The sequence below is a fragment of the Pelodiscus sinensis genome, chromosome 26 (assembly GCF_052426305.1).
Source record: "Pelodiscus sinensis isolate ZL-2025 chromosome 26, ASM5242630v1, whole genome shotgun sequence".
Lineage (NCBI taxonomy): Eukaryota > Metazoa > Chordata > Testudines > Trionychidae > Pelodiscus > Pelodiscus sinensis.
In genome coordinates, this window is record NC_143077.1 from 5537999 (window position 1) to 5551887 (window position 13889).

At 61.6% G+C, this 13889-nt stretch overlaps 1 protein-coding gene across 1 annotated transcript in view; it reads right to left on the reverse strand.

Annotated features, from left to right (window-relative positions):
• TINAGL1 (tubulointerstitial nephritis antigen like 1) overlaps window positions 1-13288 on the reverse strand; it is a 33703-nt gene extending 20415 nt beyond the window's left edge. Inside the window, exons 1-4 of the mRNA XM_075909074.2 lie at window positions 12975-13288; window positions 9040-9374; window positions 5893-5956; window positions 459-551 (exon numbers count right to left, since the gene is read on the reverse strand). Of these exons, the coding sequence (XP_075765189.2) occupies window positions 459-551; window positions 5893-5956; window positions 9040-9343 (461 nt within the window). The 5' untranslated portion in view covers window positions 9344-9374; window positions 12975-13288. The remainder of the gene's footprint in view (window positions 1-458; window positions 552-5892; window positions 5957-9039; window positions 9375-12974) is intronic.
• Between the last annotated feature and the right edge of the window lie 601 nt (window positions 13289-13889).

Genomic DNA, 13889 nt, shown 5'->3' on the forward strand with positions numbered 1-13889 from the left:
AGTGAAAATTAGGCAGCTGCTGGGAGTTTTTCCTTTTTTCGCCAAAGAACCGGGTTGCCTTTCTGGGGCCCTGGGTCGCGAAAACGACGTCAGGACTTTGCGTTCACTCAGGCCAGGCTGGGAGGTGCAGGGCAGAATTTTAACCCTCGCATGCCCAGCGCAGGCAGTCTCCGTGCCTCGTTTCCCCCCGCTGCAAGGAAATCCTTCCTCCTGCCTCGTCTCCGGCGGGTCTGCCTAGACTGTGAGCCCGGGGGGGGCAGGTGCTCTCTCGGGAGGGGTCTGTACAGCACCTAGCACTGCAGGGCCAGGCCAGGGGCTCACGGCAAACCCGGCCCAGGATTTGGCAGGTTTCTAAGGGCAGCCAGCTGCCCTGTGCGCCCACAGTAGAACACCGACCCCGCCGAGCCTCCGGCTGTCGAAGGCTGGGACGAACCACCCTCCGGGCCAACAGCTCTTACCCATAATTCCCTCTGTTGATGGCATCGATCATCTCCTGGTCGATGAGGCAGGCGTGCTGCTCACACTCCCACTGCCTGCTCCCGTTGCAGGTACTGGGATGAGAAGGAGACGAGAGAAGGGTCAGGCAGGGGATCTGGGGACCAGCGTTTCCTGTAAGCGGTGCCCTTGGGCAGCCACCCGGGAGAGATTCAGGTGCCGCCCAGCTGATGCGCAGAGCGCCCACGGCCTGTGTTTCTACGGGTGGTGCACACGCTTCAGTGCACACAACAACATTCATTCCGCACATGGACGGGAAACGTTCGAGGGAACGTTGCTGGGGACACAGACGTGCTACGCGTCTGCCCGTGCAGAAGGGCTGGGGTCCGTCGCCCCCTCTTGCTCGCTCCCCAGCTGCACACAAAGCCCCCGGCGTGTTCTGCCCACGGCGCCAGTCGGGAGAGCTACCTCGGATGGCAGCTGACATTGGCACCTCTAGAGAGCTGCATCCCTGGTCCCAACTCGTGCGCCTGCTGGCTGCATCTGCTCCCACAACTCCCAAGAAGCCCTTCCCCTGCGGCCGGCACTTAAAGGGTGGGACGCTGCCATCCGAGAAGCAGCTACGGCTTTGGACGCTTCCCTGCGCCTTTGGAGCCCTGTGGCGCTGCAAAACAAGTGCCAGAAAGCCCTTGAAATCCGGCCTTGGCATGTACCTGTGACCGTTCCCCCGCTGGTCGCTGCCGGAGCTTGGAAGGGCAAAGGCCCAGGGGAGGAAAATTAATGAGGCTGAAAGTTAGCCAAGGAGTTTACAAACACCAGGCAGGTCTGGGGCCGGGCGAAGGCTGAAAGGCAGCCGCTGCCGCGCAGAATTCGTTCCGCAGCCCCTGTTAAAGCCACGGCACGCGGGCGAGTCTGCAGTGAATGGTGGGGAGCCCAACCGGCCCGCGTCGACGCGCCAGCGCTCGAGACCGCCGCTTTGCCACCGTATCCCTGCAGCGTGGGGACAGATGGCAGGGACAGGAGGGGTCTCTCCATGGCTGCAGGAGCGCCCGCCTTCCTGGGCTATAGGAGCCATGTCAAAGGAACCTGTCTTCTAACGCCGGGGCGGTGGGTGAACCCACGGGTGTGGGGGGATGCAAGCCCCCAGCCCCGCCTCTTCCACCCAAGGGCCCGCCCCCTTCAGGAGCCAAGCCCCCACTGACACAGGGGCAGGTCTCCAGCCCCCCTTTCCTCCCCTGTGAGCCTCTCCTGCCCCAGACCATGGGCAGGGCACGGCTCCAGCCTCAGCGTGGCAGATGCCCGAGAGCCATGCTGAGGCAGGGGGCGGAGTGTGGGCGGGGCCACGCTGGGCAACGTGGCCTCCCCGTGCCTCTGATACCCGCTGCCCATGTCTTCCGCCCTGCATCTGCCCCGGGGGGTTCACAGTCCTGCCCGGACACCAGGCCTGGGATGCATGAAAGGAGCAGGGGAGGAAAGGAAGACTCGGGCCTGTTCTTAGATTTTAAGGCCAGCTGGAACCAGCCTGCTCTTGCCCTCGGACCTTCTGCCCACTGGAGGCGGCAGAACCTCACCCACCCGCTCCTGAAACCCTCAGGTGTGACCGCAAGCCTTCAAGTTACGGAGCCGTGGTCACTAGAGTAGCAAGTGTCCTATGCCCCGTACTGCTCGAAGCAGTCCCCCTCGCCCCCTCAGGCACCAAGCGAAACCCATCCTCTCCCTAGCCCCATTCCAGCGTATCCACCCCCGGGCGCCCCTGGAGCTCGCCTGAGCCGCCTCCGGCATTAACCAAGCTCCAAGCAATGCTTGGTATTTTCTCCGAGAGCCCCACTGGGTTTTGCTCCTTTTCCAGCCCAGAGGCTGCGCTTCCTTTTAAGGCGAAGGAGCTGCCAGGCTGGGCTCTCCGAGTACAGACAGAGCTCAGCCTGGCAGCAGCGCCCCAGACCCGGGCCCAGATCCTGCCAGCGGGAGGGGGGGGGAAGGGACGCCCTCCTTAACCCTTCCCTCTCCGGGCGCTGGGTGGGAGACCTCACCCTGTCCCTTGCCCCCCGCCAACCTCACACTGCTGGGTGCAGGGGGCTGAGTGTCTGGGCACTGCTGGGCAGATGGAGGTGGCAGGGCAGGTGTCCACTGGAGCGTGGAGGGCGACCCCCCCCTCCCAGGAAAGGGGGGGGGGTGAGAACGCAGCCTGGGTGGGGGAAGGGAGATTCCACCCTCCCTTCACAAAGAAGGGGGGGATGAAAAGTGCTGGGGGGGTTCTCTCTCCCACCCCACCCCTCCCCTGGCCGAGCAGAGATCCCCTCCCTGCATCCCACACCCCGAGCCGGCTGTCTGGACAGGCCCTGGGGCCAGGTGCCAAACACCTGTGCAGACCCCGGATTCCAGCCAACGGCCTTCAGCCACCCCAGGGAGGGGGTGGGTAAAGGGGGCAGGACTTGCTCCTTGCTCCCCCCCCCCCCACTTCCCAGCACAGCGCACCCAGAAGGTGGGTGGCTTATGCTGGGCTGCCCCCGGCTCACCGCCAGCTCTCAGCAACCAGGCGGAGAGAGGTTATAACCTGCCAGAAACCAAGCGCAGACAGAAGAGAAACCGGCCATCCCTGACCAGCGAGCACAGGAAGGTCCCGTCCCCCACCCTCTCCCCCGCAGGCTGCAGAGCAGGGAGACCAGGGCACAGGGCGGCATGTGTCTGCTCACCTCCCCGGCCTGCTCCTCTCCCCCGGCTTTGGGGTGCCTGAATCTCCCCCTGGCTCCCGGCCCCAGCTCAGCAGAACAGAGCTGCTCCTCCGCATTCTCCAGCATTGAAAGCCGCAGATGGGGAGCCCTCCGTGCCCAGCTTGGACGCTGACTTCCCGCCCTGTGCCTCGGTTTCCCCATCTCAAGACCCACGTGCCCCGTACTGTCAGGAGGAGGGGAAGTGGCGGCAGCGGTTCATGGATGAGCCTTTTACTAAGCGATTTCAGATCCTGGCACAGAGGAGGCCAGAAAAATGCAGGACGGTCCCAGCCAGCTCTCCCTTCCCACCCCCCACCCCCAGTCCTGCCAAACACCCTTCTCACACCCCGACAGTCCCCGGGGGGGTTGCTGGGCTCAGGCACCAGCAGGGAAGGAAGCACGTCCCTGCTCGGGAAATGGGAACAACTCTCCTCTAGGGCCGGGGCTCGCCAGCTCCCCTCTCGACGAGTTCGAGGCCAGGGGCCCTCCCTCCCTCCCTCCCTCCCTCCCGGGCAGTCGCCCCGCTGCCCTGTGCCCACGCGGCAATGGAAAAAACCAGAGTTCAAGTGCCGTTGCCCCCAGATGCTTCCCAAGCCCTTCGCTCCCCCCTCCTCGCAGTCTGGGCTCGGCGCAGGCCGCGGTCCCTGGCGGCTGGGGCCTCTCCTGGTTAACCCCCGGGAGAGACCGCGCCGCGGCCATCCACCGGCCTGACTCCCGCCCTGGGGGCAGACGCGGCATTGCTCTAGGCCTGCGTCACGGAGCAGAGCCTGGGCTGCGCCTGGCAGGCCCCTGGCGGGAGTAAAAGACGGCTTCACAGACGTCCACACCACCTCCCTGCCTCCCTGGTTCTAGGCTGCTCGGGGGCTGGAGCGAGCCCTGGCGTAAGTTAGAGCAGCCGTACGGCTACCACTCCAGGCTCCCAGTGGCCCTAACATGCTGGGGGGCTGGAGCAGCCTGAAGGGAGCCGTATAGGCCTTGGACTCTGGGCCAGTGCAGGGCTGCATCTGCCTAAGGCGGGGCGGGGAACCTAGGGGCCGGATGTGGCCCCCAGCTTGCCTGGATCCAGCTCCCGGGGTTCAGGGCTTCCCTCCACCACTGGGGAGCCCATGCTGGTGCCCCTGTGGGGCTGGAGCACACAGAATCTACCAGCCCGGGCCCCCCAGGCGCTGGTGTGTGAGGGGAATGGGGAAAGGGTCTTTCTCCTTTTCAGGCCGGGGCCATGTCAGGGAGGGGGTTTTCCACAGTCGCCGACCCAGAAAAGGTTCCCGGAGCAGGACTCGGGGAGCGACAGCGGAGCAGGAGTCGCTGGGCTCACCCACGCAGCAGGCGCCTCTGGAATAAGCGGGAGGGGGAATTGCTCGGGGAGACCTGCGTGGGTCAGGCCCGGAAATATTTTGGCCTGAGGAGCGGCCAGCCCCCGAAGGCCCAGCCCTGTTGGGAGCCGCTCCCCCTTTGCAGGGAACATGCCAGTTACACTGGGGAGCTTTGGGCCCTTAGGAAAGCCCCCGCCCTGGGCAGGAGCTGACCTGCGCGGCCCCGGGAGCTTTTTGGCTTCAACACTGAGCACGACCCACCCCCCACCTCCTCCCGCCAGCCTGAGCCGGAGCTGGGTTCCTGGGGCCAGCTCCGAGTAGGGGGAGGGCGGTTTGAAAGGGCAAAGGGGTGGGGGAGGGGGCATTTCCAGAGATGCTGAGCTGTGATCACCACACGCTCAGGCCCCTCCCCACTCAGTTCGGGGCTGCCTGGTCTCAGATGGGGGCTGGGTTTGTGGAGGAGCGTCCTACCAGCTGATACAAGGGGCTGCATAGGGAACTGTAATTAACAGGCCCAGATCTGCCTTCACTGAAGACGGTCTAAATCTGGAGCCGCTACACTGAAAATCAGTGGAGTCACTCCAGATTCATACCAGAGTCACTCCAGATTCATACCAGAGTCACTCCAGATTCACACCAGAGTCACTCCAGATTCATACCAGAGTCACTCCAGATTCACACCAGAGTCACTCCAGATTCACACCAGAGTCACTCCAGATTCTCCAGTGTAACGGAGATTAGATTCCAGCCCATGATTAGCATGCAGGGGAACCCCGGATCTACATTAAGACTTGAACTAGGGTGGCAGTGTAGACATACCCTCAGTGTCTGGTAACTTTTGCTCTGAAGCTCTGAAGCTTTTATGCTTTTGTTTTCCGTTTCCTGCACCTTTAAATAGTGATCCTGCTCTTGGAAGAGGTGGAGAGATTTCTTTTGTTCCCTTCACCTACAATGCCATTCACACCTCCCGTGCCCACTTGCTCCCTGCACCCAGAAAGACGTAACAGCCCCATCTGTCTTGCCCAGCTCCGATCCCTTAGATCCGAGACTTTGGAAATGGATGGAAAGAAAAATCCCAGCCACTGACCCAGCCCTCAGCCTGCAACTGAGAAAACCGATTGGCTTACAATGCAACTGTCAGGGCAGAATTTGATCATGGTGACCCCTTTGCAGGAAGTCCAGATGAATCCGAAAGTGACGAGAAACTGACCCTGTCTGGAATTTCATCAGCCGTGTCATGGTGGGCTCTGAGCTCGCCAAAGCATTCGCTGTGGGGGCAGTAAACATTCAGGTGCGGGGCTAAGTTACCGCTCTGCAGTGGAGCTTCTAGGCAGCCTGTCATTAGCGGTTCAGGAAATAACGAGCAAACCTTGGCTGCAGCAAGGAGCATGGTCATTAGCACACCTGGTCATTAGGGAAGCCAATGCACTCACCAGAGGTTGCAGTTTTCTCTGTAGGTGGCTCCGGGTGGGTACTTGTGTGCACCACGAACACAGCCTGGACAGGAGAGAGGTGAAAAACCATCAGTGGGAATCTTTCCATTGATTTCAAAGGAGCAGGACCATAACCCATGTAAAATAAGGAGCCATGGTCACAGAGGGAGAAAGTGACTTGACCAGGGTCATACAGGGAGTCTGTGGCAGAGAAGAGACTTGATCCTAAGCTTTGAAAGTCTCTGAACTTCTGCATCACCCTTCTACACTAGTCCTGGCCCCCACTGAGAACAGATCTGAGCTGTCCATGGAAATATTCCACCCCTCTCTGTGCCACAGCCAATCTTAGACAGGTTTTCTGGGCTACTTGGGGGAAGGTGGGAGCACAACTCTTGCTTCTCAAGGCATGCAAGGGTTACATTTTATCCCAGGGTAGGAGGAGCCGGATTCTTCCTTTTATCCCTGTGCAACTATGCAGCCTCTGTGCAGGCCTAGCCAAACTTCCCGGCAGGTCTTTGACTCCCTCCTCCCGTCTGTCTCCCTGCAGCTGGGTGTGAGGCCAAAGTGCAATCAGAGGCAATGGCCGGTATGATTTATCACCCTCTGACGCATTGGCTCAGGGCACGTGCCTGGGTGCAGCGGAGGCTTGTGCGGTTTGGGGTTGGGTGCCAGCCAGGCGAAGCGTGTGCAAGGTGTGACGCACGCCCCGGCAGGCCTCTCATGTAAACACGCCCCGGGCTTTTCTGATTGCTTCCCACAGGTGAGTGCCCGGGGGCCAGGTTCTGCTCTCAGCTGCATCGATCAAGATTGGCTCCCCTGGGGACACTGGATTCCCACGCGCGTAACAGAGCAGACTCCACCCCCTCGCTTAGGGGCAATGTTCCCTCGATTTCCACCCATGCATGTGCGGGATAAATGTTGTGATGTGCACAGAGGCATGTGCAAATGTGCACCACTCATAGAAACACGTTGCCAGCTGTTTTCCAATCAGCTGGGCAGCACCTGCATCTCCCCTGAGTGGCCCCCACAAGCGCTCAGCTTACAGGGAACGCAGCTTAGGGGCCAGCTCTTCACACTCCCAACATGCCACTTTGCTTGGGGACCCTTGTCGCTGTACAGAGCCCCCTCTTGGGCCAACCCACCCGCGACTCCAAAAGGGGCTCACGCTGGCCCCCACTGCGTCGTAGCCAGGAGGGCACAGCGGTGCGTGCCATTACTGCGGGACTCTGCCGTGGGGCCGGCAGGAGGAATTCCCAGAGAGCAGCGCTTGCAGGGTGAGATCATGGGAGCGCCCAAAAAGGCCTCCCACGCACCCGGGGACTGGAAGCATTTCAGATAAAGACGCCAGTTACAAACGCTTGATTCATAGTTACAAGCTGATGGGTTTCTCAATGGCTTCTTAGAAAGAGTTTTGTTCTATGCACCGGTGGGAGGGACACGCAGCCCGGGAGATGGCTGGGCAGAGGGGAGTCCGGTCTGTACATTGGGGTGACACGTGTCCAGCTCCGAGGATCATGACGTCATCAGACTCGGAGCTCCCAGACAGCAGCTGCTGCACAAGGATCACCGCACGAGGACAAATCCCATCCTGGGATTCCACAGATAGGGCCCAAACACCCCCCGAGTCTCCGTCACTCCCCCGCCCAGCTGGCTCGCCGACATTTCACCCTGGGGGAAAGAGACCCACATATCTGCGTAGGGTCAACTTTTGGTCTGGTTGCCCCAGGTGAAGTTCTAGAGCCAGGGAGTCCGACATGCCAGTCACTAGTCACACATGGCTATTTGGCTGGCTGAGCATGGCTAGTTCACTCTAGCAGGAACTGCTACAGTAGCTGCTGCTTCCGACCTGGTTGGGCACCCCAGTTCCAGAGCGAGTTGTCTTCAGGCAAAGGTGTTATCTGGGGTCGCTCTGGTGCGCAGAATACGACCGACTGCGGGGCCGTCCTATGGAAAGCCGATAACTAATACGGGCCAAACCCTCTGTTTGGGAAGGCTGATTTATACCAGCTGTGGATCCCCCCTCCCCACCCGTGTTCTAGAGATGGAACTTGAGTGTCCTGGGCCATATTCTGCTCTCAGATACTCTCCGCCTGGGTCTAGGGTTGCCAGGTCTCCAGTTTTCACCCGGACTGTCCGTTATTCGGGTCCCCCCGCCTGGTAAAAAAACCCAGAAAATACCGGACATGTGAAATGTCCAGTATTTCCTTTCCCTCGGATGGAAGCCCGGCGGGGACAATTTTTCCCTGCTGCATCTGGCGGGGGTGCAGTGGGGCCATTTAAAGGCACAGCAGCTTTTTTTTTTTTTTTTTTGCTTAACAACTTTGGTCTCGTCTCTTTTTTTTTCTCAACAGAGTTTTTTCCTGATTTTTTTGGGGGGGAGGGGGGGAGGTGTTCGGTATTTTTTGTTAAACCATCTGGCAACCCTACCTGGGTCCAACCTTCATTGTCTCCAGGGGCCCTGGGCTTGGCTTGACTTTCTTCCCTCCCTTCTTGGCCCATGACTTTCCCAGTGCCTGGCACCGAGGGGTAAGGACACTTCACTCAAGAGGCAGCCAGCACTCTAGGAAAGGCGGCTGGCAGCTCCCCAGGCAGCCTGGGGCCGGAGGCAGGCGGCTGTTGGGTGTGTGAAGTGTGGACACACCCAGCCGCAGGCAGGCTGAGATCTTGCAGCTGCCCAGGAAACAAACACCTCTCCAGCAGGGCCTGCGATGGCGGGAGGACGGGTGAGTGGCAAGGAAGGAGCCGACGGCTGCCCGACGGCACGCAGGCCAGCAGGGGGCGCAAGGGAGAGGCCTCCCCATGTCTGCAGCCTGGCGGGGTTGCTCCAGGGTGTTCCCGTTAGGGATAGGACCCAGGGCAGCCACGTGGGCAGGAGAGGGAGCAGAGGCTCTGTGGCGCGGAATGCCTGTTGATTCCAAAGGGTATGGGGGCGGGGGCGTACTGAGGGCCAGGACACACACAGGTTGCAGGTTCAAATCCCGCGGCAGGTGGAACAAGACAATGCATCCGTTTGACAGGTGTCTGGGTAGCAGGGGGGGCTCCCGGTCTAGCTCCTAGAGGGCACATTCGATTCGACCGGCACAGACACCACCAGAACGGTCGGTTGGTCATTGGCAGCCTCGGCAGAGAAGGGGCGGCGCCACTTACTTATGGGCACAGGCAGGGGGGGCGGGATGCCCAGGCAGTACTCCCAGAAGTCGGGGCAGCAGTCGGACACGGTGCGGTTGCAGAAGAGGTCGCAGTAGCAGAGGGTGTCCAGGTAGGGCACGGTGCAGGCGTCGTCCCGCCCGGGGCAACAGGCGTCGTTCTTCTCGCAGTACGAGCCGCCGGCGTCCCGGATCCCTCGCTCGTGCAAGCCGGGAGCCAGCTCTCGGCGGGTCCGGGCCCTGTGGGCGGAGAGATCCTGGGCCACCAACAGCCAGAGGGTCGGGAGAGACCACAGCAGCCTCATCTCGTGGCTGATGCTCCTGGATCTGCAGTGGCTGGGGAGAGAGGACGGGAGGTGAAGAAACATTTCCTGGACCCCCCTGGGTTTAGAGCCTCGTTCCTAGGGCTGGGCGAAGCGCCCTAGTGCCACCCTGATCTCACCTGGGCCCCAGGCCAGCGGCACGTGCTTGGCACCAGGGCCTCCGAGCATAGGCCAGCGGGGCTTGCCAGGGCGGGTGTGTGAATTGGTGGCCGACAGGAGACCCGGGAACAAAACTTTTCCAACTTAGCCCAGCCCGATTCCCCTTCCAGTCTCCCAGCCACGAGACCTCGCTGTGTCGCCCCCTGCTGGGACGACAGCCAGGCCGCGGCACCGCCTGCCGTCCACGCCGATGCTTCCGTCGGGTCCGTGGCGCCGGCCCCGTTCTCCTGCGGGGCAGCCACTCGGGTGGCCGGTAGGAGCTCTCCCAGAAATCCCCCCTGCAGCCTGTAGGGCACAGCCCCTAGCTCAGCAGCCGTACAGTGCGGCTCCCAGACCAGCCGGGGCCACGAGGAGGGCCGGGAACGCATCAGAGCGGGGTCCTGTTGAGTCCTCTCAGACTGGAGGAAGGGCAGGAGCGTGCCAGTGTGGTCAGCTGCTGCCTCCATCTCCAGTGCTGGCCAGCCTCGGAAAGGGGGCCGGGCCGCAGGCTGTGACCCGCTCCACACCTGGGCCAGGCCATGTGCCCGCCCTATGTATGCTGCCTCAGCCTCGCAGTGCCAGGGCACGGGGTGGGGTGGGGACAAGTCTGAGCAGCAGGGTTCCCTGTAAGCTGAGCACTTGGGTGGCCACCCAGGAGAGATTCAGGCGATTGGCAGAGCACCCACGGCCGCTCAAAGCGGGCGACCTGCGTGTCTAGAGGCGGTGCACACCTGCCCTTTCCTTGGTGCACATAACAAAATTTATTCTGCATGTGGGTGGGAAAAGTTAGAGGGAACACAGCTGAGCCGCTCAAACACAGGCAGGGATTTCAGTTCCAAAGGGACGGGGTGGCCTGCCATGCAGCTGTGCACATCCTCCCCAGGACCCCCCGTCTCATCCCCCCGTGCACTGCCCAGCGGTAACTGGTCCAAGGCTTTCATGCACACACTGCTGCAGCCACAGAGGCTCAGAGCAGAATCAGGCTCTACATGCCAATGCCCTGCCCCCCTGGACTCCGGTGAGGCGAGCCGAGGGGGGTGTGGTCCTCAGGGTGACATTAGTGGGGGCCTGGGGCTGAAACCTGCCTGCACTGGGGAGTTTTGCACCAATTATCTCCCGCACTGGGGTGGGCACCCTGCACCCAACCTGCACTGCCCACCCTCCATCTCCTTTCCGAGGCGCCTGTGAGCACTGTCAGGGACAGAGATGGGAATAGCTCAACACCAGTGTTCCCTGTAAGGTGGCTGCTTGGGCAGCCGCTCAGGAGCGATTCAAAAGCTGCCTGGCTGATTCACAGAGTGCCCACAGTTAGGTTTTGTTTCTATGGGTGGTGCACATTCACACATGCCTCGGTGCGCATCGAAAAAAATATTCCACACATGGATGGAAAAAGTCACACGTGTCTGGAAAAGATTAGAGGGAACATTGCTAAGCACCCCTTTAGCAGTGGGAGGAGGAGGAGGCTACCTCCCATGTCCCGCCCCCCTTTTTTGACTCTGAGCATTTGGGATCACACGGCACCTCCACTAGGGCAGAGCACGTGGCAATTGACTCCCCCTTATCCCTGTGTCACACTCCTTCCATGCTGCTGTAAATGGCTGCATGATGAGAATGCAGGCCTGGAGTTACCGGCTGAGACATGGCCAGGACAAGCCTCTTTCCTCCTGGCAGCCCCCCATCAGCATTAAGACTTGACACGGGCATCATGGCACGCCTGCTCCGAACCTGGTGTCAGAGCCGCTTACTCCTGTCCCTGGCTGGTACGTCTCGGGCCCCGGTCTCTCCTGTCCCTGAGCGCCTCCCAATTGATACTGTATTTACCCCACGCCTGTGAGGCGGGGCAGGGATCGAGGGGTCACCGAGGAGCACAAGCGAAAGACGAGTCCACAGAGTGACACTGTGGCAGAAAGACCCAAACGTTGTTCTGGGAGGTATAACCCGGGGGGTCGTAAACAAGACAGGAGACGTCATCCTTCCCCTCTGCTCTGCGCTGATCCGGCCTCACCATGGAGACGGTGCTGGGGGGGAAACTGGCTTTTCAGCCGGCTCCCCCCCAGCGCCAGCTCCTGTCCTACCCCCAGTTGCTGCCTCCGATACAGAGGCAGCAAGGGGGGAGGGGAAATGTGAGTGGTCGACTCGCCTACCTGCTAAACTTAGGCTTGTAGGTTAGTCGACTAGCGACTCACTCACATCCCTAGCTGGCCCCGCGCTTTCGTCCCTGATCTGCAGGCTCAGGGTGGTGTCCGGGGCCTAAGATCCAGTGAGGACGGCCGGGCAGGGTACTGGCTGAGCTGTGGGAGGGCAGGACAGAGCTGGAGCAGCTGGGGGCTGTAGGGAAGGATCGAGGGGCCCACAGCAGAGCTATGGGGTGGAAATACTCCAACACCTGCTCCTGCGGCTCCCAGCTCCACCCCACGCTCAATCCTCCCTCCCTTTCATATCCCCTTGGGTTAGAGCAGCATGGCCTGTAACTCCCTGCTCAGGCCCCCTGCCGTGGGTCTGAAGGTGCCATCAGGGCTGTGCTCCAGCCCTTAGACAATGCAACGAGTTTCAAGGTCTCAGCAGCCAACTGAGGCAGAGGGGAGGGGGCGGGAAGATGAAAGGCAGGGGAGGAATTTCAATCCATCTTTGCCAGGGGAGCAAGGTGCCTTCCTTCTGTTAGCTTAACCCGCCGACCTAGGGCTGGGACCTCCTGGGAACAGGCTGCCCGGAGCATGAGCAGCGACGCTGAAGTGGGCTCGGGAAAATGCTTGGAATCTGGGGGCCGGTGCTCATTCCGCGCCCGTACACAGTAGCACGGAAACCAACCCTGGGGGCCGCCCCCTGCTGGCACTACAGAGGGACTGTAAAACAGCAGTGGTGCCCTACCCCAGAGGAGGCTGCATTTCAGGGCTGGGGGAAATCAGGCAGGGCCAGATCCTGCCCCCGGTCTGCAAAGCGTGGTGCCTGTCCCCGAGGGGGGGAGGAAGCTTGCGAAGTAGGGGGAAGCAGCTCCCCCCAGCAGCACCGCGAGGAAAGGCCTGTGGAATTCTGCTTTCCAGCCCCAGCCCAAACACACCCTGCCGGCTGCCTGCTCCCTGCTCCGCCTCTGCAAAACACACCCGGGGCAAGCAGTCTAGGGGCAATGACATCCCATTAACCTCCCCCCCACACACACACTACACAATACTCTGCCCCCACTGAGAGCCACAGCCTCTCCCCGGGACCCCAGAAAGATTTGCAACGCCTTCCAAAGTTCACCCGGCGAAGCCAGGGCAGGCTGGCAGCTGCCACCCCCTCGGCACCCAGCCCAAAAGCTACCTGCCGGTCTGGCAGAACCAGAACCTGGCTCATTCCCTCCCCCGAAGCAGGGAGAAATCCAGGAAGCCAATTCCTCCCCCACCTCCACGCAGAAACCAGCTGCCCACAGCTCCAACCAACCCCCCCGGAGGGTGCAAAACCCACCAGCGCCCGGCTCCCAGGAAGAGGACTTTACCTGAACCCTGCCGGTCCCGGTTCAGCAGCTGTCTGGGCTTGCCAGCTGCGCGCCTCCTCCTCCTGGGGTCCCCCTGCAGGCCAGAATCTCTTCCCACAGCCAGAGCAGAGCCACTCCTCTGAGCCTGGCTCCCGCACACTGGTGCAAAGGGGCCCGGGAGCGCCTTATGTAGCCTGCCCCATCCACCTCCACCAGCAGCAGCCAGCCAGGCTCCCCGGGTGGGGAGGGGGTGGGCGGCTGCAGCGTTCACACGCGGACGAGGGCAGCTCCCTGCGCTGCGGTTTGCCTTGGCACGGAGATTTCTGTCCCAAGCCCAGCGCGGTTCCTTCCCTCCCTGCACCCCAGTGAACTCTCGGCTGCACAGACCCAGGGCGGCCCCCAGGCTGGATCAGAGCTCCGGCCCAGCACTCTGTTTCAGAGGCTCCGACCTGCCGAGGTGCAAGAGACCTGCCCCCCAAGAGGCAACCGGTGTTCCCTGGAAGCTGAGCGCGTGGGCGGCCACCCAGGAGAGATTGAAATGCCCCCAGTGGATGAGCAGAGGGCCCACAGCCTCCAGCATGTGTTTCTCTGGGTGGTGCACACCGGCCCATGCCTCAGTGCACAGAACAAAATTTATTCCACTCCGGAATGGAACAAATGAGAGGGCACATTGGAAGCAACCCGCTCTCAGGGCTTCATTGGGACGGCAGGAGATGCCGGAGCTTAAGCCAGAGGTGAAAGGCAGCTGGGGCACCCCGGTGCGGCGCTCCGGCAAGAAGCAGCTGGCTGCAAGGGGAGGGATGACACACTCCCAGCCTGGTGCCTGGGGCCTCCTGCAGGCTGCCACGCGAAGCAGCAGACAGGTGAAAGGGGCTGGCTGGGGGCATGGCCCTCGTCCAGGACTGCTCCCCGGGGGTGTTAAAAGAGGGGGTGCTT